This window comes from Nicotiana attenuata, unplaced genomic scaffold, assembly GCF_001879085.1.
Source record: "Nicotiana attenuata strain UT unplaced genomic scaffold, NIATTr2, whole genome shotgun sequence".
Taxonomy (NCBI): domain Eukaryota; kingdom Viridiplantae; phylum Streptophyta; class Magnoliopsida; order Solanales; family Solanaceae; genus Nicotiana; species Nicotiana attenuata.
In genome coordinates, this window is record NW_017670426.1 from 54,869 (window position 1) to 79,483 (window position 24,615).

The 24,615-nt window shown below is 36.1% G+C and overlaps 3 protein-coding genes across 7 annotated transcripts; 2 read left to right on the forward strand and 1 right to left on the reverse strand.

The window, feature by feature from the left end:
- The first annotated feature begins 678 nt into the window (after positions 1 to 678).
- On the forward strand, positions 679 to 9,317 carry LOC109239250 (condensin complex subunit 1). Its single transcript, XM_019405792.1, has 16 exons — positions 679 to 975; positions 1,332 to 1,687; positions 2,067 to 2,227; positions 2,301 to 3,489; positions 3,598 to 3,789; positions 4,724 to 5,365; positions 5,461 to 5,637; positions 6,113 to 6,180; positions 6,271 to 6,493; positions 6,575 to 6,674; positions 6,846 to 6,961; positions 7,034 to 7,091; positions 7,833 to 7,984; positions 8,094 to 8,295; positions 8,764 to 8,922; positions 8,997 to 9,317. Exons 1-16 carry the CDS (start codon positions 828 to 830, stop codon positions 9,095 to 9,097), a joined length of 4,044 nt encoding a protein of 1,347 aa, XP_019261337.1. The 5' UTR covers positions 679 to 827; the 3' UTR covers positions 9,098 to 9,317.
- Positions 9,318 to 10,953: 1,636 nt separating this feature from the next.
- LOC109239251 (cystathionine beta-lyase, chloroplastic) lies at positions 10,954 to 18,528 on the forward strand. Its single transcript, XM_019405793.1, has 13 exons — positions 10,954 to 11,100; positions 12,038 to 12,200; positions 12,293 to 12,441; positions 12,903 to 12,973; positions 13,059 to 13,150; positions 13,406 to 13,493; positions 13,570 to 13,681; positions 13,798 to 13,894; positions 13,980 to 14,061; positions 15,171 to 15,288; positions 16,615 to 16,722; positions 16,841 to 16,943; positions 18,038 to 18,528. Exons 1-13 carry the CDS (start codon positions 11,038 to 11,040, stop codon positions 18,211 to 18,213), a joined length of 1,422 nt encoding a protein of 473 aa, XP_019261338.1. The 5' UTR covers positions 10,954 to 11,037; the 3' UTR covers positions 18,214 to 18,528.
- A 67-nt stretch (positions 18,529 to 18,595) lies between these two features.
- LOC109239252 lies at positions 18,596 to 24,388 on the reverse strand. Of its 5 annotated transcripts, none has more exons than XM_019405795.1 (8): positions 24,274 to 24,388; positions 23,767 to 23,862; positions 22,033 to 22,138; positions 21,398 to 21,571; positions 19,473 to 19,961; positions 19,306 to 19,392; positions 19,154 to 19,233; positions 18,596 to 18,964 (listed from the first exon to the last, which is right to left on the reverse strand). In XM_019405795.1, the coding sequence occupies exons 2-7, from the start codon at positions 23,812 to 23,814 to the stop codon at positions 19,169 to 19,171; spliced, it is 969 nt and encodes a 322-aa protein (XP_019261340.1). In that variant the 5' UTR covers positions 23,815 to 23,862; positions 24,274 to 24,388; the 3' UTR covers positions 18,596 to 18,964; positions 19,154 to 19,168. The 5 variants fall into 5 exon arrangements, with proteins under 5 accessions (XP_019261340.1, XP_019261339.1, XP_019261341.1 ...); XM_019405794.1 differs by having other exon boundaries at positions 23,767 to 23,885; XM_019405796.1 differs by having other exon boundaries at positions 23,767 to 23,903.
- Between the last annotated feature and the right edge of the window lie 227 nt (positions 24,389 to 24,615).

Sequence of the window (24,615 nt, forward strand, 5' to 3'; positions counted from 1 at the left end):
GAATATAGTAGCTCGAATACATCGAATACATTACCATAGCAACTGAAAGGTAGCTACGGAAAGTAATTATGTATACGGTAGCTATAGGAAGTTAATGAAAAATTTTATTTTGTGCCTCATACAACTGACACTAGTTGTATGAGGCATCTTTTTTGTCTCACAGTTTGGTAGACCCAGAAGTGTAAGATTGAGATCCACAAATTTGTGAGAGAAAAAAGTATCACACAACTAACAATAGTTAGTTGTGTGAAACACACAATAAAACTTCTCGAAGTTAGCACTAAACAATACTCCCTCCGGTCCAAAATAAGTGATTTTTTGGCCTTTTTCTTGTGGTCCAGAATAAGTGATTTTTTCAGATTTCAAGAATGAATTAATTATTTTTTTCCTACATTGTCCTTGAAGTAAATGGTGTTGGAATATGTGTTAGTAGTATTTATGTGAGATAGTAAAGGTTAATATGGTCAATTCTATTGCTAATTAATACTAAAAGGTGAATTTCTTAATTTGTGTGAAAACATCCAAAAAATCACTTATTTTGGACCGGAGGGAATAGTCATTTCTGCAAATTCCTCTAAATAAAATGCTCCTATTCTCAAAAAAAAAAAAAAAAAAAGAAAAAAGAAAAAGAAAGAAAGCTCAAATAATTGTGCCTTTTCTCTTCCCGCTCTCGTCCATCCACATTTTCCATTTCAAACTCCCCCACCCCTCTCTCATCCCCATCGAACCGCTGGTTCTCTTTCTGCGACAACTTTCTCAATTCAAAATCAGATCAGGAAATCCCACCTTCTTTCTCTACTCAGAGATCCTCAAACCCTCGCTCTTAAATGGCTCCACCTTTCGTATTTCCCCAAAATTTACATTCTCTGGAAGAGGAAGTGGAAGACTCCGACATTGATAGCAATCGCCTCAGTGTTCAAAATCCTACTTCACTCACCACTCTCCCTCCTTCTCAATTAGAAGAATTCGTCAAAGGTCAGTTTTCCTCCATATTGCATACCAAATTTTGGTTCGTTTTTCGATTTTTCCTATTGTTTTCTTTTGAATTTTACAATTGAGGGTTCTCATTGTTTTTTCCCCATTCTTTCAACTAGTTCATTCTTGTTTCAATTTTTCAACTGGATTCTCATGTTTTTTGTTTTTTGTTTTTTCAACTGGGTTCTCATTCTTTTTCTATTTCCGGCCTTGTTTCTCTAAATCTTCAATTTTTTTTAAAGAAAATCAAATTGGTATTGACATGTGATGAGTTGCGCTTAAATGGAGAAGTGAGGAATCATATATCTGACCTCAACTTGTTTGGGACTGAGTTGTTGTTGTTGTTGTGTAAACAGGTGTCTCCTTCGACCTATCTGACAAAGAGCTATTCTGCGTGGAGGAGCAGGAAGTGTTTGATCGCGTGTATTCACTGGTGAAGGAGTTTGCTTGCCTTACTCCTGGTTGTAAGCTCAATCTAGTGGAGTCTCTTAGGTCCAATCTTAGCGTACTGCTCCCTACTGTGGATTCACTCTGGAGGGTGTCTCAGCAAAAGGAGGGAAATGCTAATGAAAGTGAGGAGGAGGAGGAGGATGAGCGTTCACTTGCTGATCGAGTGGCATCATATCGAAATGCTTTCAAGATTTACACTTTCTTCCTCGTTCATATTGTGCTCATTGAGGAGTCCAACTCTAGTTCTAACAACAAAACAAAAGTAAACTCCTTTCTTTATCTTATTCCGTGTGTATGTTTGATGCATGTAGCATGTTTGTGAAGGTGGAATGTTTTGAATTAGTTGTGATGAATTTACTGATTTTAGTCAATGCAACTGCATGTATGAGTGTGTCTTCTTGCTGGTAATGTAATATTGGAATTTGCATGTGTAGTTGATAGGAGTATTAAAACTGATTGAAGTAAGGCTGTTATATTGATGGTTGTAACTTCGGGGATTTCTCAAGGGACTCTAGTAGAATTTGAGCTTAGTTAATTTTGTGATGTCCTCTGTGTATTTATTTCCATTATAGCCCTTCTTTGGAAGTATATGTTCCTTTTTGTATCATACTGGCAATTGAGAGTACAGTTGGCTGGTTTAGGTTGTTGCTAGTAGTCGGAAGAAGCAACTTGTCAGTGCGTGGAATTGGGAGCCGCAAAGGGCAAGGATACTGAACTTGGTTGCAAATTCATTAGAGATCAACCTCTCACTGCTCTTTGGATCATCAGATCTTGATGAAAATTACTTGTCCTTCATTGTGAGGTAAGGGCGTTTTTTTTTGATTCTCTATTAGTGGATCAAATACTAACCAAATCTGATGATGTGTTTGCTGTAGGAATGCTTTTTCGATATTTGAGAATGCGACAGTCTTAAAAGATTCAGAGGCAAAAGATGCCTTGACTCGCATAATTGGGACATGTGCTATCAAATACCACTATGCTGCACAATCATGTGCTTCAATTTTGCACCTGGTTCACAAATATGATTTTGCAGTTTCTCATTTGGCTGATGCGGTTGCTTGGGCTGAGAAGAAGTATGCTGATGGTAGCGTGGCGTCTTCTCTTATCAGAGAGATAGGGAGGACAGCCCCGAAAGACTATGTGAAGGATACTGTAGGGGCTGAAAATGTTGGGCGCTTTCTCGTAGAGCTCGCTGATAAAATGCCAAAGTTGGTCTCAACTAATATTGGCTTATTAATCCCACATTTTGGAGGTGAATCTTATAAAATAAGAAATGCTCTTGTTGGGGTGTTGGGTAAGTTGGTCATGAAGGCTTTTGATGACACTGAATTTGAAGTGAGTTCTAAATCCATTCGTCTCCGAACCAAACAGGCCATGCTGGAAATCTTGTTGGAACGTTGCAGGGATGTGTCAGCCTATACAAGGAGTCGAGTGCTTCAAGTCTGGGCTGAATTATGTGAAGAGCATTCAGTTCCGATAGGCATGTGGAATGAAGTTGCAGCAGTAGCAGCTGGGAGGTTAGAGGATAAGAGTGCAATTGTCAGAAAATCTGCACTCAGTCTCCTTATTATAATGTTGCAGCACAATCCCTTTGGACCCCAGCTTCGAGCAACATCTTTTGAAGCAACCTTAAAACAATACAAGAAAAAGTTAGATGACCTAGGACCGAAGGCTCAGTCAACAAGTGTTTTGGATGAATTGCCTTCCTATGATGAAACTAGTAATGGAGATGGCGAGGTCCACGATGTGGGTGAAGGGATGAACAAGGAACAGGATAATAGTCTGACCGACAGCTTCTTGCCTCATGAGGAAGATCTGATAGGCCAGAAGGATGATGATTCTGTCCCAGATGTTGGGAATCTGGAGCAAACAAGGACCTTGGTTGCATCGCTGGAGGCAGGTTTGAGATTTTCCAATTGTGTGTCTGCCACAATGCCAACCCTTGTCCAATTAATGGCCTCATCTTCTGCCACTGATGTGGAGAACACAATTCTTCTGCTGATGAGATGCAGACAGTTCCAAGTAGATGGTTCCGAAGCCTGCCTCCGGAAAATGTTGCCACTGGTAATGCTAACTTTGTCTGATTGGAGCACGTCCAATTCCAATGTCCTTTATTGTATGATTTTTAATGAGCTTTATTAAAAAATCTGACCTAATAAAGCACACCTGCAGGTATTTTCACAAGACAAAGCAATTTATGAAGCTGTTGAGAATGCTTTCATTATAATATATGTTAGGAAGCATCCAGAGGAAACTGCTAAGAATCTCTTGAATCTTGCTATAGATTCAAATATCGGAGATCTTGCTGCATTGGAATTCCTAATTGGAGCCTTAATGTCCAAGGGCGATTTAACGACTAGCACAGTATGTAATCTGTAAAATTATTCCAATCCTTTTCATTTTGTGAATTTCTAAATCAGAAATCTAGTAAGGTGTGACTCAAGAAGTTGTAAGATTTGTTTTTTTAAGCATGGTAGAATGGTTTCCTTTCTTACTTTGAGGAGCTTCTTTGGAGGGAAAATGCCATAATTTAATTCTCTTAAATTGTTTTTAGGAAATGAAAATCAGATGTGTATTTTACTGGATGATAATTGCTGATTTACTAGCCTTAGAAATTGTTGTTAAGCATAAGCTAGAGAGGCATGGGTTAAGTGTTGTAATGTGCATTCATGGGATAAATATTATCATTATTTCCGAAAAGTGTTATTTATCCTTCTATCCAGGTTTAATAGATTTAATCACCTAAACAATGATCTGCTATTGGACTATAAGTGGTTATTTCACACATTTAAACTGAAATCATTGCTGACTTGCTGGAACGGTTATGTCTTGTGTGGCAATGTGGGATCATTTGACAGTATAACAAATTAAGGATTTGTGAAGGAATCATCTTTTCATATAATTTGAAACTTGATACTGATAAAGAGCTCAGTTATCTAACAATTTATCATAGACTTGACAAAGGCCCAATAATTTATTGTATTAGAAATTTGCAACCTGACAAAAATGGCAAGTGAGTCATCTTTTCTCATTCATACAAGGAGTAGTTAATGTCTTAGAAGCTCCTTTATTTATCAACATGGTGCTATAAGCTTAATATCTCTGTCATGAATTGAAAGTGTCAACTCTATTGATTTCAATAAGCTATATTGCCTTTCCTCAACTCACTTTGATTTAATGTGAATTAACCCATCCTCATAACAAATGGATAAGCTTTACTTATCTGATACCTCACTCATTTTTTTTGTTGCTTAAAGCTTAAGGGAAAACTTTAATAGTGATTCATTTAATATTGCAGTTGTCAGCATTATGGGATTTCTTCTGTTTTAATATCGCTGGAACAACTGCAGAACAAAGTCGTGGTGCTTTATCTATTTTATGCATGGCAGCAAAAACATCAAATGCTGTTCTCAGCTCTCACTTACAAGACATCATTGACATAGGCTTTGGGCGTTGGGCAAAAGTGGAACCTTTACTTGCTAGGACAGCATGTCTTGCTATTCAGAGGCTGTCTGAAGAGGACAGGAAAAAATTGTTATCCACTAATGGAAGTCGCGTATTTAGTATCTTAGAAAGCTTAGTTACTGGCTTTTGGCTTCCTGAACATATATGGTATGCTGCTGCAGATAGAGCAATAGCTACTATATATACTATCCATCCGTATCCTGACAAAATGGCTGCTGATCTGGTGAAGAAATCTCTTAGTTCTGTATTTGATTGTAGTGGAGGGGATGAGCTACAAAATGGTAGCTCCGATATGCTAACCACAGTTCAAGTGACAAAACTCAGTAGGTTTCTTTTTGTCGTAAGCCATGTAGCTATGAACCAATTGGTTTACATCGAGTCTTCGGTCCGCAAGATTCAGAAAGAAAAAGCAAAGAGAGAGAAAATGGTTACTGAGGATAAGAGTGATTGCACAGATAATACTGGTGCACAGAAGGTGAAAAGGATCTTAAGGCACAATGATCTTTTTGATTAAGTCTGCAGCCATTTTCAACTTTAAATACATTATAATATTTCTTCTTCTTGTTGCAGGATAATGGTATCAATGCAGAGTTAGGTCTTGCAGCTTCTGAAGATGCGTTCCTCGATACACTATCTGAAAGAGCAGAGAAAGAAATTGTATCTGGTGGTTCTCGTGAAAGAAACTTGATTGGCTATTGTGCACCTTTTCTTTCTAAACTCTGTAGGAATTACAGTTTGATGCAGAAGGTGATTGTTATACCTACACTGTCTATGTTTTTATGCTTTCAAACACCGGAACAATATCAATCCTTTTGATTTTTGCTCCTTGTTTAACTCACAAGAATCTCCATAATCAGATGGACCAGTATGAATCTTTAAGGTAGTTTGACTGACTGTCTATGTAGTTCTGAAGTCCGCGCAACATAGCTGTGAAGGATGTACTTTTGTTCAGATTAAGTTAATAAGTGTTAAGTCGCATTAGAGATCAAATGTGAAATGTTTGTTTTATGTACTATCAATATGTTACTTGGATGCCTCGGCTTTGGATTTTATAAGTTATCAAGCACTTAAAGAGCAGCACAAGTTTCAATAATCTAAGGAAAAAATAGAACCTTCCAAACTCTATTCATATACCCAAGGACAGTTTACTTCATTGTTTAATCAGTATTCTCAATCCAGCATCATTTAGTGGATACTGATATATCTTTTGTATTTCTTCCAGTACCCTGAACTGCAAGCATCCGGAATGCTTGCATTATGTCGATTTATGATAATTGACGCAGACTTCTGGTTAGCCTTTTTTCTCAATTCCCGTTTTCTGGTTTTATTACTTAAGTTGTGGAAAAAAAATTCTAAACATGTGTCTATGTAACTTCCTAGTGATGCAAATCTCCAGCTTCTTTTCACTGTTGTGGAGAATGCACCTTCTGAAACTGTTCGATCAAATTGCACTGTTGCTCTTGGAGATCTGGCAGTTCGTTTTCCTAATCTGTTAGAGCCATGGACAGAGCACACGTATGCAAGATTAAGAGATCCATCAGTTTCTGTGAGAAAGAATGCTGTATTGGTTCTTTCTCATCTGATACTGAATGACATGATGAAGGTTTGACTGGATTATCATACATGTGCATTTAGCTTTCTTGTCATATTTTTTAGCGTCTTGTTTTGTATGTATCATCTCTAGGTGAAAGGTTACATAAATGAAATGGCCATCTGTTTGGAAGATGAAGATGAAAGAATTTCAAATCTAGCCAAACTTTTCTTTCATGAGTTGTCAAAGAAAGGTAGTATATCCACCCAACTTTTCTATCATCAGTTGCTAACAAAGAAGTTAATCTATCTAATCTCTCTTCTAGCCTTTCTACTGTAGAGCTTCTTTCGCTCTGCTGTAGCATGTTGCGTGTGCACATCAAATAATACTGTTTTTTTGCTTTTCTTTAAACTTCTGTTTACAGGAAACAATCCTATTTATAACCTGCTTCCAGATATCCTTGGCAAGTTATCTAGCCAGAACTTGAAAGAAGAATCATTCTGCAACATCATGCAATTTTTAATTGGTTCAATTAAGAAGGTACCATGAATCTGACTTGCTTCTTTGGGCTCTTTTTTGTAATGGGATTGATTAAAATGGTTGTATTTTTAGGACAAGCAAATGGAAGCTCTTGTCGAAAAGCTTTGCCATAGATTTAGTGGAGTTACGGGTATGTAATCTGAACATTGTTTTGATTTGTCTCCAAGAATTTATGTACTATGATCTAAATATAAACTTGTCAATTATAGATCAACCATGTAGAAGAATAGAGAAAATGTAGCAGGTATTTGTATTTTGCAAGGATAGTGTTATCTGTTCTCTAAATTTACACTGTTTACAGTGTGCTAAACTTAAGAAGTTAGTTAGAATTAGTCTGCTTCTGCCCTGGGTTTGGTCTGTTTACATATACTTGCTTGAGACTATATGCGAAAACATGGATCTTTCTGTGAGGTTTCACTCTGCTGTGGATGAATCACGATGCCAGCTTGCGCTTGCTATTGCTAGGCAAGTCGCCGCATTGATTGTTAGAATTTACAGACTCTACTCGATAAGCCCTGCTTGCTCTGCTTTTCAAAGATAAAGCGGTTGTCGTTTGAGCTGGGTTTCTGCGAGCTTCAAAGAGGCTAATATACTTATTTGAGATTGATTGAAGAGTTGCCAGTCATCCAGTATTTGGTCCACTACTTTGTGGGAGCGTCATTTGATATTTGCTGTCATAGTCAGCTCTCTATGCTGTTATAGTGGGCTTGTTTACTAAATTATGATTGCCTTTACAAGAATTTAAAAGAAAATTATAATTAGGAGAGCCTTAAAGTGGAGAGATTTTAGTGAATAGATAGCTTTTAGTTACTATTTGAATTATCACCGGAGAAACTTTTGCATGTTGACATCCTTTTTATTTTTTATGCAGATGTTAGGCTATGCGAATACATCTCCTATTGCCTCTCTCAGCTATCATACACTGACAAGAGCATGAAAAAGCTGATAGAGTTGTTTAAGACGTATGAACATTCCTTATCTGAAGACTCTGTGATGGAAAATTTTCGAAATATTATCAGCAAGGTAAGATTTGCTGTAGCATCACAAGACTTAGACTAGTTTTTCGCAGTTGTTTCGGAATTCATTTCACTGTGTTGAACCGTTATTTGCCTGTTTGAATGTCTTCAATTAGGGGAAGAAGTTTGCTAAACCTGAACTCAGATCATGCATTGAGGAGTTTGCGGAAAAGCTGAATAAGTTCCACATAGAGAGGAAGGAACAAGAACTTACTGCCAAAAATGCTCAAAGCCATCAACAGAAAGTGGAGAGCTTGGAGAACATCGTGGTGACTAAAACCGAAGAAGATGAAATCGGTGAATCTGAAATTACTGAAGGTAGACTTCTTCAAGTCTATTTCCCGTTCATTCAGTTATTACTTTTCCTTGTTTTATTTACAAGGTTCTTATTTTCAATTCAACTTTTTTATGGAGGAGGGCACCAGAGCTTCATGCTTGTCTCTTTAATTATATACAGTCATTTATGTTTTAATTCCTCGAAAGAATTTTAAAACAATGTGGAGGAGGTAGTAGCTGTGAACAAAACCTTAGGTGGTAGTACTTTATATAAATAGCTGATCCTTCACTTGTAATTTTTTACAATCTAATTAAAAATTCATATGATGGGAGTTTCCAGAATTTGATACATTTATGATGTAGATGCTTGTGAAAAAGCTCTAAAAGCCAACATGGTTCAGGATCGTCGTATCTGTTCCATTTCTGATGATCTATGATGGGAAGGGGCAACAATGCCTTATTTCGTTCTCTTGAATTTTCTGTGACTTAGTTTTCTTAATCATGGAACAGATTCTGAAGTCACTGATCCATCAATGGAAGGGCAAACAGAATGTTCACCTTCGGAACCAAGATCTGCTGAGTCGGAAGCAAATTCTCATGCTTCCAGTGAGGTGACTGATTCAGCAATTGATGAAAATGAAGTTCAATCTCCTAAAAATCGGCCCCGAGGTCCCTCACATGTCCTATGTCCTTTCACAACTTTTTTCCCAACGGGGTGAAAACTAACACTTGAATATTTGCAGGTGCCTATAGATCCAGAGCCAAAAACAGCAGTAAAAGTGATCAAAACCTTGAAACTTACACTTCCACTAGAAGAACCACGAGGTCCAGCCGTAGGAGCTAATCCACCCTCTTAGAATTAGATGCTTCTGTGCATTTTCATTTTATTCAGGGCAATTGACATTCCTGACACATGTTCTGTATGCTAACTTTGTAGATAGTAAATGTCTTTCTCTTTGCCCTTGTCTGTGAGCCTAAGCATATTTTGGATCATTTTCCTGATAAATATGCAATATTCAGTTTGTGGCTTGAGTTCTATGGAGACTATGAGCCAATTCTATGCATCATATGCAGACTCAATTCTCCATGTTTGATAACTTGTTTTTTCCACATATGTTAATCATTCTCTACAAATTTAGAATCAGTTTGCTTTCTCATTAAAAGGAGCTCAAGCCATTCCAAATGTTAACTTAGGAAATATAGGAAAGGTGTACATATGTTTTCTGTCCTGGTCACTTAAGAAGACATTGCAATCCTAAAATGGTCACATAATGTTGGATACATTTTTGGCAGAGTAGAGAGTTGAAGTGAGCTCAAGTGCTTAACCAAGTGTTGTATGTGCTTTATGCCAGGTTCAGAAGCTAGTTAAGCTCATTTTACGAAGGAAGCTCATTACTAGGTTGACAATTGTTATAAGGCTTATGACAGGAAAACTTATTCACACGCGGTGTTTGTATCAAACGATATTAATTTTATTATGGCTAGTGATAGAAGTGAGGTGAGAATGTATATTAATTGGGTTGGTGTAAATGTTTAGATATTTTCTCTCGTCAAAAAGATGAGGTGCATGCTATGAACTTGAGCTCTCATTTAAAACCCAGAAAACTCGAGACATTGAGCTCAACATATACAATTTAATACTCCACTCCCATAGCACAAAATGAGAAAGGAATCTTATTGACTTACTTCCTTATGCCTTGCATTCATTTATACATGTACATTGTCCCATGACCAGATGACGTTATATACGCGTATATTGTATGTATATGAGGTACGAGGAAATGTTAGGGCGTCATATATGCACCGCCACATGATCAGAAAGTGAGAAAGGAAATTTTAAGGATACCTAATTGACATTTGGAAGACGTGTAGTGTATTCATGCTTAAGTTAGATCTATTGAAATGGAAATTTTACAGATACTCCTAATAAACCATCAAAAGGTTAATGCTTACTCGCTGAACACGAAAAACTATTTTTATTTTTATCTTACAGAAAAAATTACGAAACTAATTCAAAACTTCAAATTAGCATGTGTTTGATGAAGAGATAATCCAGTGTGAAAATAATAATAAAAAATTATTCCTACTAGTGGATTATAGTTAACAAATAAAAGATCATTAGTTAAATCATTTATTGTGCCAAATAATATGGTATAGTATGATATAATTGTTTATCATTATTATTGAAAATTATTTATTTTCCATGTATAAATTGGAAAAAATAGTAGAGAAATATAACTTGTTTCAAAATCAGGGCATAGTATATCATCATTTATGTTCAATATAGAACGAAAATAACTTAAGATCATGATCATTAATGATAAATTACAATAATTTAAAACTTAAATTGTAAGATCAAAAAATAAAAATCTCAATATTAAAAAAAAAAAGTTTCACGAATGTGATTGTACCCTTCGTTATTACCCACATTAAACGAATAACTTACTATTCTATCTAACTCATTTGACACAACTTTTATCAATATGGAGTCAAACAAAGAAATTTATTTAAATTTTTAAAATGCAAAAAGTTTATGATTTATAGTACTTTTCAAGTAAATACTAAATATAAAATTTTCTTTCATAAAACTAAAAATAATCACACACCGAGAAGTGAATAAGCTAATAATTTAGGTACAATCAAAATTAAATAGCATCCCTCTTTACTTAATTAGATATCATGAAAAAAAAACTCCTGGAATTAATGATAACAAAATTTTTGGCTTATATATTAGCAAATTTACATGATTTCAGTCCTTATTGAGAAAGAAGACAATTTTTGAAAATGTCATATTCTGTGTCTCTCAAGCAGCCCTTCAGCGTTCTGCCTACCTACCAAAACACCCATGTAAGTGACTGCCCCTGCCCCTGTTACCCAATAGTATGATTTATATGTTCATGTGGGTTTATTTTTTTTTTTTTTTTTGGTGGATAAATCATTGGCAGAAAGAAGAATTAGACAAATCTTGAACTGGGTTGTTATCTATACTCAATTTAGGCCTCAGAAATTGAATAAAGTTATGATTTTTGTAATATTTTAATGCTTCAAGAGCTTCACCAGAATTGTTTTGCTTCTTGGGGCTCCCTAATTTTCCTCTGGGAAGCATAAACAATGTATAAAGTAAAGAAATTAAGCCTGAGAAATTGTAAAGTTGACATCTTTATGCTTCTATGAGCTTCACTTGTTTCTTGTTTTAGGGGGCTCTCTAAAAACATAAAAATATATATAAAGTAGAGACATTTTAGCCTGAGAAGTTGAAAAGTTATTATCTTTATACTTCTATACTGTTTTGCCTTACTAATTTTTCTTCTGGGAAACATAAAGGATGTGTAATATAAAGCAATTTTAAATATTTTCGTTCTCTTTTTTCCTGAGATATTTTTGGGTCAAAGTAAAACACTTGTTTAAGCTAAGGCATCATTTTTTTGTTGTTTTCCGGCCTTTTTTTCCCCTCCGTTCCAGTTTATGTGAACCTATTTCCTATTTGGACCGTTCCAAAAAGAATGAACCCTTTCTAAATTTGGAAACAATTTAGCTTAAAATTACAATTACACCCCTTAATAAGAAGCTTTTATAACCACACAACTACTCTGGGTCCCTTTTTGACTTGTTTAGAACCACAAATTCCAAAAGTCTTCATTTTTTTCTTAAACTCCTTGCCCAGTCAAACAGGTTCACATAAATTGGAACGGAGGGAGTAGTAGATTGCTCTTACTCATATTTGTTGAGCAGCAAAACAAATGGCAAAATTTTGCTCCTGATAGAAGGTTGTGCTAATGTGTAGGGTAAATTACCTGTAAATTTTGAGGTGGCATTTGGGTGCAAAGCAACCTTCAATGTGAAGGGAACTCTAACGGAAAAGAAATTCGAATTGAATTGCTCGATCGACAAAGAGATGGATCTCACTGCATCAACTTTGGTCGATAGTGTTGCTGAATGCTTTGATGGTTTGTAACAAATCAATTTGTATACGAGGATAAATGAGTTCTGTTTATTTGGTTAATCTTAGAACTAAGTTGTACATATTGATTTATGGCAGAGAACGGGGTAGTGGAACTGCCTCCTCGAGTGGAGGCTAGGGAAGCAAAGGAGCCAAGTGTTTCAACAATGTTGATGAACTTCAGTAACGAGTTTGATCCTTTCGGTGCCTTAAGTACCCCCTTGTATCAAACGTCTACGTTTAAGCAAGTAAGTTTGAAGATACCTTGGTAGTGGAATGCAATTTCATACTACATTGCAAAACTGCATTTTTTTGTACAGCAATTTCTTTCGGAAGAATTTTGACGGTGCAATCTTGCTAACTATGTTCCTTAGTTACTTGTTTTTACTATCTTTAGTTGATATGTAATTATCGTCACAACATTTGGAGGTTTTGTCCGATATATTGGATCAAGATATGCAGCAATTTGCAAATATTATCACATGAAACAAGGATAGGAATGGAGAGTTAGTATTACATGCTTTGCATTGCTTCAATTGTGTAGAATATCTGTCGCAACTTCGTGTTGCTTCAACTCTCTCATCACATTGGTTTTCTGATTCAGCCTTCAGCCTATAATCAACAGCCTAAAAGTTAAAGTTCTTTGCTTCATAGACATAAGTAACAAAAAGCTTGTCTTAACCTTGATTGTCTCTACATCCTTCTGCAGCCTTCGGCAACTGAAAATGGTCCATATGATTATACTCGGAGTGGAAATCCAACAAGGGATGTATTGGAAAAGTATGTCAAACTGTGTGCATACTGCTACTAATTGGAAGTTAACATTATTGTTATCATTACCATTACCACCTTTAAAAATTTTCAGGCTCCTTGCAGAGCTTGAGAAAGCAGATCGAGCATTTTGCTTTACTAGTGGAATGGCCGCCTTGGCAGCTGTAACTCGTCTTCTTCAAACTGGTATATATAAAAATCACACACGTGAAGCATTTGCATAAAAATGACCGAGCATGTGTATATCAGATAAATTATGCGACAAACTTCATTAGCACTTCTTCTTCTTAGTTTGTTGTACTCATTGGATATGGTTATACTTTCTTGTTGGTTGAGACATTGTATCTTCATTTGATTCATGCTGTATTTTCTTTCTTGACATATCTGCTAGCTAATGATAGCTAACAAAAGAATATCTTGAAATCTTTTGATGTGTTATAGGTGAAGAGATTGTTGCCGGGGATGACATATATGGTGGTTCTGACCGGCTGCTGTCACAAGTAGTTCCAAGAGCCGGGATTCTGGTCAAGTTGGTACCTCTTTTCTTGAGGTAGCTTAGTTTTCAATTAGGTTGTTATAATTTTGATTGTCACCTTATTGTACAGGCGAGTGGATACAACTAATGTAGATGAGGTTGCCTCTGCAATTCATCCACAGACAAAGCTTGTTTGGCTGGAGAGTCCAACCAATCCCCGTCAACAAATTTGTGATATTCGTGTGGGTAATTTGCAGTGGCATATGTAGATTATGTACAGTTCTCTGTTTTTATCATAGCCGATTGATAGTGATATAATGACTTGTCTCATACTTTCCTTTCTTCTGATTTTATCCAGAAAATAGCCAAGATAGCTCATGCTCATGGGGCTCTTGTGCTGGTAGATAACAGCATTATGTCCCCAGTATTGTCTCATCCTTTGGAGCTCGGAGCAGGTATGTTCAAATACTTCTTCCGCTAAGTGGAATATTCTCCAGCAACATGCATGTGATGCTGGTTTACTTGTCCATGCTTTTGCAGATATTGTGATGCATTCAGCTACTAAGTTCATTTCTGGTCATAGTGATCTCATGGCTGGTGTACTTGCTGTCAGAGGAGAAAGGTTTAAACTCTATTCATATATGTTTCATATTCCCATTTATTCTTATCTTATGATTGGTTATCCTCAGTGTTCTTCTTCACTTGTTTTCTCTGGGCCAAAACCAATTATCACATTAGGAGCTTGACTCTAGTGAACCTCAGTTCATAAGTATCTATCACATTATTGGTTTATCTTGTAATGAATAAGCTACCCATACTGAAACTCTAGAATTGTCCAAGAAAAGGTAGCAAATGCTGATAAAATTATGCTTCCTTTTCCTTTCCCCTTATGTAAATAAGATTTATATTCTCTTTGGACTGCTTTAGAGGATGTAAAGGACAATATCTCGCATATTTTCCCTTTTTGAAATGGAATCTCGGAACTTTTCATCCTATATTTTGGAACTGGATTAAGGGCCTTCACTGTGCGTGAGCCTTCACATTACTATAGGTAGCAATTGATGCTGTCCTTATAATTGAACATGAAGTTTAGGAGATTAGTTCATTGACAAAACTATATCTGCAAATTTAATATGCTAAGTTGCACGGACTCTTCGTTTTTGGTGCCGCACCCGCCTCCACACGGTGCGGGTACGGGATACGTCCCGGATTCGGTCAACTAACTTCGGATACTTTGACCTCAGTCCATCTACAATTATTTTTGGGGGGTGGGGGTGGGGGGGTGGAGATTTTGATTTGTCAAAATTAAAACTAAAACGGATTTAAGACATGGAAAATGGCATACCTTCAATATTATAGTACTTTTGTCTCATATTTGCTGCGTCGTGTTTTAGAAAAACCAAGAATTCAATTGTACAATATTCATGCAAGTTTTTCATAAAATATCTCTCAAAATGTATAATATCTTTATAACTCTATTTTTTATAATTTTGAATTTACTTAGCCTGCACCGTATCCATACTTGGATCCACACCCTTGAATCTTAAAATTAAGATTTTGCCGAATCCGACACTCGGATCCATGCGCGTATCGGATACCCACACCCGAGTCCGAGCATCTTAGGTTATATGTATAAAGTATTGAAGGTAAATGATGTCTGATAGCTCGTTTCTCTTAGACATCTCAAGTGTCCATTTGGTAATGTGCTTATAAATTTTCCTACAAAATCAGCTTGGCAAAGGAGATATACTTCCTACAAAATTCTGAAGGTGCAGGGTTAGCACCATTTGATTGTTGGCTTTGTTTAAGAGGGATTAAAACAATGGCTCTTCGCGTTGAAAAACAACAGGTATAATTTTATTTTGTTTTTCTTTCTTCTGTGGTGTAACTAATCGACTCTTTATAGAAACATCTATGCCTTCCTTTGCTTTCTTAATTTCTTATTACTATTGGCATGCACGCTATTGCATCTTCAACTTTATATGGTTCAGAGAAGTTATGCATGTTTGTAATCTGTTCTTCTCTCTATTAAATTTAGCCATGATAAGGTGATGCAAACGGTACTTTATCTTAACTAAGTGCTGAGATTGCAAAAAGGGTTACTTCTGAACTTTTGAAAACTGTGAAATTAGAGAAACTGGCAAGTCTATCTTATTTATCCATTTAGCTTTATTTTGTGTTTAATTGAAGACATACGAGTAGTATGAGAATTAATTACTTTTCCCCTTCTGTCCCTCTCTTTACCTAACTTAGTTGGTACCTGTAATTTACTTGTTACGACATAATCAAATGAACAAGAGTATCTCATCTATGATAGATTAAGCTTTTAAATGTGGTGCTTTACAAAATTAAAAATGGTATCAAAGTAGATAAAGGTTCTGAGTTCGAGTCTTGTCACCCATCAAAGAATTTTTTTCATGGGCCTGGCCTACCAAAAGATTTTGGCCTAGACGTGAGGTGGCGTGCTATGATGCAACTAAACAAAGAAAAATGTTACCTCTAATAGCTTAAACTATTAAATGAGGTGATTCACATTCATCATGGTATTGGAGCACGTAGAGTCTCATCCGCACCTATCATAACAAGATTTTTATGTACTTGGTCAATGGAAAAAAATTTGACCCACGATGAGGGGCATGTTATGAAATATACTTGTATAAATAGAAGTGCTATTTCTCATCGCTAAGCTTTTAGACGAGGTGGTTTATATACTTGCTTTAACGATATTGACTACATCTCAGTCTCAAACAAGTTGGGTCGGCTGTATGAATCCTCATTTATCACGTTCTCCATTTAAATCATCTCATGCCAATATAAATGAAAAGTATTTGAAGTACTGTACCTTTTTCTATATGTATAAATCTCATAAAGGCTAAACCACTCCTAGAAAGCTGAAAGCATAAGACCTACAGTAAATGTGCTGACGTCTAAAACATATTATTCTAATATGCATTGTATATGTAGATCTTTTTCTTCTATTGCGCCCTATCTTTTGCTAAGTTCGCATGGATCCCCAAAAGCAACCACTTGCTATTAAAAGCAAAATATGCTCAGTTTGTAAAAGATTCTATTGATGTTACATATGTATACTTGGAGGTGCATGTTTGAAAACATGATCATTATTTCCTCAGTTTGGTGGTTTGAGTTCTAATAAATTAATTTTAATATCCGGCAGGAAAATGCACAGAAAATTGCTGAATTTTTATCTTCCCATCCACGGGTGAAGAAGGTCAACTATGCAGGTCTTCCAGATCATCCGGGGAGATCTTTGCACTTTTCTCAGGTATTTAAACATGTGAATATTTGGGGAATTTTGAACTGAAGCACTATGGTTGTCAGGCGTCCTGACCTGAAAGCTTTCCTTGAAAAAATATATGTCTGAAATGTTGATCTATTTACAGGCCAGGGGTGCAGGATCGGTGTTAAGTTTTCTGACAGGTTCTTTGGCGCTCTCTAAGCATGTGGCTGAAGCTACCAAATACTTCAGCATTACTGTCAGTTTCGGTTAGTTTCATCTTATACTCAATTACTTCTTCCAATAATACTATCACTTTTTTCCTATCAAAACATACACTTTCTTAAGACGTCAGCTTTACGACTCTTTTCCCTTTTGATAAAAGTATACATGCAAATTGCGTTGGTAAAACAGAAACCATGTTCCATTAGAGGCTGAAAACCTCATCCCAGAAATTGGGTATTCTCAGTTGTGTCTGCTCCTGTGTAGAATAGATGGATTAGTGAGAAGTACCAAAGCAACGTTGCCTTTTGAATACCACGTGAAATAATACACTCTAAGAATGGGTTAGGCAGAAAGAAGGACCAAACAATATTCCCGGGTTTGTTTCTCGGAACGCCCCCAATTACTTGTTATCAATTATTTTCTTCATAAAAAAAGAAGAAGAAAGAGTGGGCTAGGCAGAAAGATGGAACCATGGGTAATTTGCCTTAGTGCAACAGCAATAAAGGAGACATAATTACCAATAAGAAGCATAGGGAACCATGGGTACATTGGACTGCTTGATATCCAACTTGACTCAAGCATTTATTTGCTATCCGTGGAACACTTCCAATGGCAAGAGAGAAAATGTATGACAACCAATTAGGTCTTTTGGTTTGTCTTTAGGAAAATTAGCTAGGAATCAAAATTCCAGCTTTAATCTGTATAGTCATAATTGTAAATAACTCATGCATGCGAACATCCGCATGGAAAGCAAAAATGATTGTGTGCGCTTCACACTTGAACCTGCAGTCCACAGGATAATGGTGCAGAGTGACGCCAATGATTCATCAAATTGACGTTGCGTTCTTGCTAGAAAAGATTTTTTTGCGTCATATAATTCCATCCTACTTTTATTCATATTGTCATAATTCCGGAAAAACAATTTGCTTTTTGTACATTTAACCCACTAGAACTTGCAGTTAATGAGAAAATGGTACAGAGTGACGCAAATGATTCATCAAATGACCTCTTGTGTTTATGCTAGACAAGATCGTTAGCTTCATATTTAATTCAAAACTATGCCTATGTTGATGCCATTTATTATATTCCTGTTCTTGCGTCTGCCTCAAACATTGTTGTATTGTCCTCAAATTTGCAGGAAGTGTCAAGTCACTCATAAGCTTGCCTTGCTTCATGTCCCATGCGAGCATACCTGTTGAAGTACGAGAGGCTAGAGGTCTTACTGAGGATCTAGTTCGAATTTCTGTTGGGATTGAAGATGTCAATGATTTGATAGATGATTTAGACTATGCTCTCAGGACTGGGCCAGCATAAAAGATTAATTTAAGCTTGTGGAATCAACCCAACCTTAAATTGTACTTTCAATTGTAGTGCCTGTAGCATCAATTCTTCTCATGGATGAATTGCATATTGCAGGTTAGTCAAAATGTCATTGATATCGAGCAATCCTACTACTCGTGTAATCAATTTTGTTCTCTTTGGATTTTTCAAGTTTGATTTTTTGTTAAACATTAAGAGTTGACAGATAAAGGTGATGAATTAATGGCATGTTGCTAATCCAGTTTGTTGTTTCTACACCTTTGGTTTGTAATTTTGAGACTGGCAAAATAATCTATACATGTTTAACAATTGATGCAAGTGTTGAAGCATACCGTCTTTTAAGTCCGAAATAGATTCTTTAATTTGAGATGGATAATACGGACATAAAAGATTTCTTCTCAGATGTAGAAAGAGAAACATAATTTCATCCTTAGAGAAGATATTACATCAGACTTTCTTTTGAAAAAACAAGAGAAACTAAATACAAACATCAGATCTTATTAATCACGACCATATTAACAAAACTAGCAACAAAGCTTTATTTCTAGGATTAAGCAGGAGAACCAACTTCCAAGAGGCTTTTGCTTAAATTATTTCCTGCTTATCCCAGAACAACAGGCAAGTCAACCATAATGATTAAATAATTATCTTGAAAGTAACCAACTAATACATTCAGAAGGGCTCAAATCATTCTCTCTTTCGCAACCCTATTTACAAAACCATTTTACTCCAGGAGCAATTGTACCTGCAACAATTACAACCATACAAAGAGAAAAAATGTCAACAAAGAGCGCGTGTTGGAATTGGAAACTGTAAGTTTTAACAACAAATACAGTACAAATCACAAATTTCTCAGCTAGTAACACTAAGCTGGTGTACTCCTGTAAACTATACTCCCGAAATGGATAAGTTTAAATTCAAGACAAAGTAGTACCATCTTAATGTTCATTCAATCACTGGCAAAATCTTCGAAGCTCAAGCCTTCAGATATAGCATCCAACCTTTTAATGTCTGCTAAAATATGAGGCATTGATTTAACCACTTGTTTACCAGGTTAACGGAACCAACAGATGCTACACAACTAACCATGATATTCTCTCCGACCTTGTGGATCCAGGAAATTGTTAACATCCGTTGCCAGGTAGGCTGATCCAGAATAGCTCTCCAAAATATCTACAAATAAACAGAAATTCAAAGCATTAGAATGTGCACTTGAGACAAATATTAACCCAAAAGAGAGGGCAGGCACAAACCAGAACTGTTAGAAAAGTCAGCCGTTAAGTCCGACAAACTAAAGTTTCGAGGAATCTGCCCCAAGAAACCAAATGAAGATGTATCAGCATCTAATACAGTCTCATTTACTGGTTGTGAATTTGATTCTACACTGCTGAAAGATGAAACAGATGGATCCGCAATTCCATGATGAGCTTCGAGGATATTTGTCTCAGTACCATACAGGAAGGGTAAAGTGCCTGAATAACCAGCTTCTGACTTGATCATTCCCCCTCTCACCCCTTGCAGCATTCCCAAATTTGAGCTCTGAGCCAATAGCATGTTTGAGGATGCATCAATTCTTCTTGCATGAGCAGACACATCAGTAGCAGTTTGCATACATGGTTGGAGCGAGGACGCACCGTTGGTATATACATGAGATAAATTGGCATTAACAGTCTGGTGCACATTCTCAGGCTTCACATTAGGTCCAGCATGATCTGTTGTTTGACATGTTGTGTTCTGTGGGACTGTCAATGTGTAATAGCCATCAGATAACCTTCATTTCCTTATTCAATAATTCACTAATGAAACGGTTGCATAATCAAGCATGAAACTCTCTAAAATTTCAATGTTGCACCGCAGTTCAGAGAATAGCATATTGATAAATATGCAAATTTGTCTACACTTCCTTCTGGCTGAATCCAAACAACATAAGTAGCAAAGGCTAATGTAGTACAGTTTATGAACTACCTAGCGGGAAAGAAGGAAGCAAACATAAGCAAACAATCAACAAAGAAAATAGGGAATGACAGTTCAACTATTCTAAGAACCTGAAATTACTAAATAAAGTTGAGGTATAATGATGTGTGCATACTAGGATCTGCCTCTTCAGCCAAGGAAAAATGCAGGAACAGGATACAGGAACACTTCACTTAGTTCAGTTAATATCAGATTGGAATTGGTCCTGTCAACATGAGTACACATCAAATTTGAACGGAATACCACATCCATCGCTTACAACATCTGCTTTGAACTTCATAGGAGATAAATAATGCTGCTGTTGACCATTTTTCGAAAAGAATAAGATGAACCGCAGGTTTCCGCTTTATAAACTTTGTGATCTGTTGGTTAGGTTTCTTTGTAATCCATAATTAAGGATTGAAGCTTGCTGACAAGCTACTCATATCTTTGCCGTGTGTGAAGTGAGGGATTAAAGCCACCTAAAGATGCAGTATTTTTTGAATTAAAAAGGGGGAAAAAATAAGCAACAATGCTCCTGGGCTTTAAGCAAGAAGTAAAGCACATGCTAAGGTCCATAGTTCAAAATAAAAACTAGATTTAGCTTAAATATATATCAACTGACCCTAATCAAGGCAAATTTGAATTAAATAGCCTAATTCTTGTTTGTGTAGGTTTTATTAAATGGAGAAAGAAGTATATGCAGAGGTTTATGACATTGCAAATAAATCCTAAGGCATCAAATGAAAACTTATGCTATGGTGAGGAGAAGCCTGCTTTTCATCTCTTGCTTCCACTATCTCTATCAGATTTCTATGCCATTTTACGCATCAAAATCTGGCAATCAACTCCATCACATTTCCATATTCAACGAGTACTCAATCTCAGAACAAGAAGACACCCTCTTAGGAACTTCCTTTTTCCATTTGTAATATACACCGTCCACAACTGTTTGCAAAATTCACATTTTTCTCAGCCACTTTCATGGCTTAAACCTTTCCCATAGCCATTCATTCTAAAACTTAATGAGCCAATTATTTTTCTAAAAATTTAAAGACAGAAATCTAATAGAAAGCGTGTAAACGTAAATTCAAAATCAAAAAGAAATTTGTTGGGCTTGGTGGGAATCCATCATGAATATTACCATGCGATTGAAAAGAAAAAAGGCAGCAGAATAATGATCTCTAGGAAGATCAACATGGCAATCTAAGATATTATGCCGTACTTTGTCGAATCTGAGATCCATTAGACATGGGAATTGATCCAGTTGGATACATCTGCATTGCATCAACCTGTCTCTCAAGCAAAACATTGAATCTCTCTATTTGATCCTTCAACATCAACCTTAAATGATATGCCCGGAAAAATTCCGGGTTTTCTTCTTCAAGCTTCTGCCACACTGGAAAAACATCCAGATATCAGATTCATCTCTTCCGCGAGATACACATGGAGAATATAGATAACACACGTTGCTTACAGATCTTGAGAAATTAAAGATTGACCAAGTGAATCAAACAAAAAAAATTTTAGATATCTCATTTCTATCACACTTAAGCTTGAAAATTAGTTCCTCTAGTTACTTGTTCTTTCTTTGAAATAGAAGTAGGTGAACGAGTGCTTCTCAGTGAAAGATAAAAATGATAAGTTCTAACAATTCTGTCCTGTTCATTGGATCAATTCTGTTAACAGGATGACTTTTGTAGTTTTTTTTTCCGTGGTCATTGAATACTAGTATAAGTATATAGCAGGTCAATCTGCATGCCACTGAATACCAAAATTATCTCTGTATAGATATGGTACTGTGCTAGCTTCATATAGGCAATAAGTAGGAACCAGACGTTGGGATGAGAAAGGACGAACCAAGCTCGGTGAAACCAGGCTCAATCTTTGCTTGATGTAAGAGGGTTTTGACAACTTCCTCCTGGTTCATATAAAGCTGTAGGCATCTTTCTATCAGATTTTGCACCTGAAATCAAAGAAGCTCAGTGTCAGAAGAGACTAATGCATGCGGAATTGCAGCAATTATACAACAAGGAAGAACTTCACAATTGTACAAGTTCTTAACCTGTAAAAATGAACTTAAGGATGCAAAAGTTATGCCACACTAACAACAATTAGAGTTCCAAATTTCTAATTATAACAACACAAACCCAATAGCAGAAGATTAGCTAACAAGCAAACATAATTGCAAGTCATGAACGGTGACGCTGCATACACAGAATTAGAAACCTATAACAGATTTGAAAGCATTAACTGCATCAGCCCTAAGCCCCTAACATAGAACATCTAAGCTAGGCCTCAGAATCCCATCTCTGAGAAAAATTACGCAAAAAGTTACAAGCAATTGTCTAGGTCCATGAGAACACTGCAGTACTGTTCTGTTTGATAAATTTCCTCTGGAAATTCAAAAAAACGTTAATTAGCACTTGGTGGGTCCATAAGGAGATTACTGTTCTCTATCATAATTTAGCTACATCTTCAAAAGGGAAGCAAAAGTCCACATTTATTTTCTACCCTTTTAACTGGAATCATGTCTTCTGATTGTTGACTTGTATGAGAAATTACTTAAATCTTTCCTTTTATTTGGATAAGTTACACGAACATCTTCCTTATTATAACAATTGGCAGGTAACAACTTGTGCGCTGTGACTTCTGCGTATTCTGAATCTGAAGTCTATATGTTCTAAGGGAGAAAAAGAAAAGGAGCGGCATCTCCTCTATCCAAACAACTATCCGGAATCATTCATCAAAGACTCATGAATTTACATGATCACAAACTTCATAATAGGAATCTGAAGCTGACAGAACATTATATGTTTCTACGGGATTGTCAGGACTCCATACAACATCGAGTCCCTCTTGCTGCTTACATCATTAACCACAGTGCTTATCAACAACAAAAAAATGGGTCATCAAATGCTTCCTTTCAAGCAGATGATTCAGGTTATCATTAACTGATCTAATTGTAGGTTTATCACAACTGACTGAAAGGGAGATGGTGTGTGGCTTTTAGACAATAATCACAAGCACAACCTAGCACAGAGGCAAAGCTAGGAATTGAAATTTATGAGTTCTGAACTTTCCACCGAACCCATAACTCGTTTTAGTTACTGGGTATATTTGCACATATTTAATGAATTTTCTAATACTAATACAGGATCTCAGCAAAAGCTACTGGGACCCGTACCTGATATTGTAGCTCCGCCCCTGCCCAGGCATCCACATTAAACTAATAAGAAAGTTCCAAATAATAGCCTTGCTTACATATTCTGGCAGTCTCTTCAATTAAAAAGATGCAAGTTTATGGAAATGCACAGTTAGGAAAATCTTCTCGAGGAATTGAAGTGCCTTAATCCGAATTAACTGAAAGAGTTGCAACTACAAAGGGCGTTTCTATCTAAGGAGTAAAGTGCAATCAAATACCTAATATATATAAGTTCAAAGATACAAATGCATGCTCTATCTTCTTCCATTGCGTTCTACACTACTTCGTCTTAAATCGGAACAACTATTAGTCCTCACTGACCATGTTTCTCCATTTAAATGATTTATACAACCAATACATAAAACCAATGATTTAAGCTCAATGCTTACCAGTTGTATATCTTGACGTGAGACTTTTTTAACCTCCCCCTCAGACATTTTCAATCTTCCAATACTGAAAAGCTCTGATCCACCTCTTGCTATCAACTATACAAAATAATTGATATCATCTGATAACATAAAGTAAACTAAGTGGAGTATTAAATACTCAAAATTACCAAATAACCATTTCTAAAAAAAAAAAACAGCTTTCCTAACTACAGAATAAAGCTTTTAAAAGAGTCAAGAAGAAACTTACAAGCCTTTTCCACTATAACTATTTTATGATTTTTGGAATATTTATTTGTTTCATTAAGATAATTCAAAAATAATTTCACTAAAAAAGCACAAAGATTGTTCCAGAAGATTTACAACACAAACAATTTCAAGCAGCTGAAAATTAACTAAATCAATATAATTGAACCAAAATCATGTTAACTACGCAGAGGAAAAAAACACAGAAACCTATTTCTTCAAAGAAAATTTTTAAAAAAAAAGGAGTTATAGGTCAAAATTTACCTAAAATATATAGGAATAATCAGCTCAGCGGTCCTCCAATATGGTGCTTCGCAGTTGTCTCCCTCGCTTTTCTCTTTGTTTGAAGAGATCATGGAGAGACCAGAATCTTCAATTATTGTTGTCTTTTAACCCCCATTATTATACAACATTTCTATTTAATACCCCACTTGTTCTATTTTATCCATATTTGGTACCAACTTGTTAAAGTTTTCTACATTATGAATTATAAACAGTTTCCAAATCACAAGGAAAAGTAAACCACACTAGGCAAGCTCGATAGGAGAAGTATGCAAGTACGTTTCGAACCCTTGACCTCCTATTTGAAAAGTCCAGAAGGGTCTA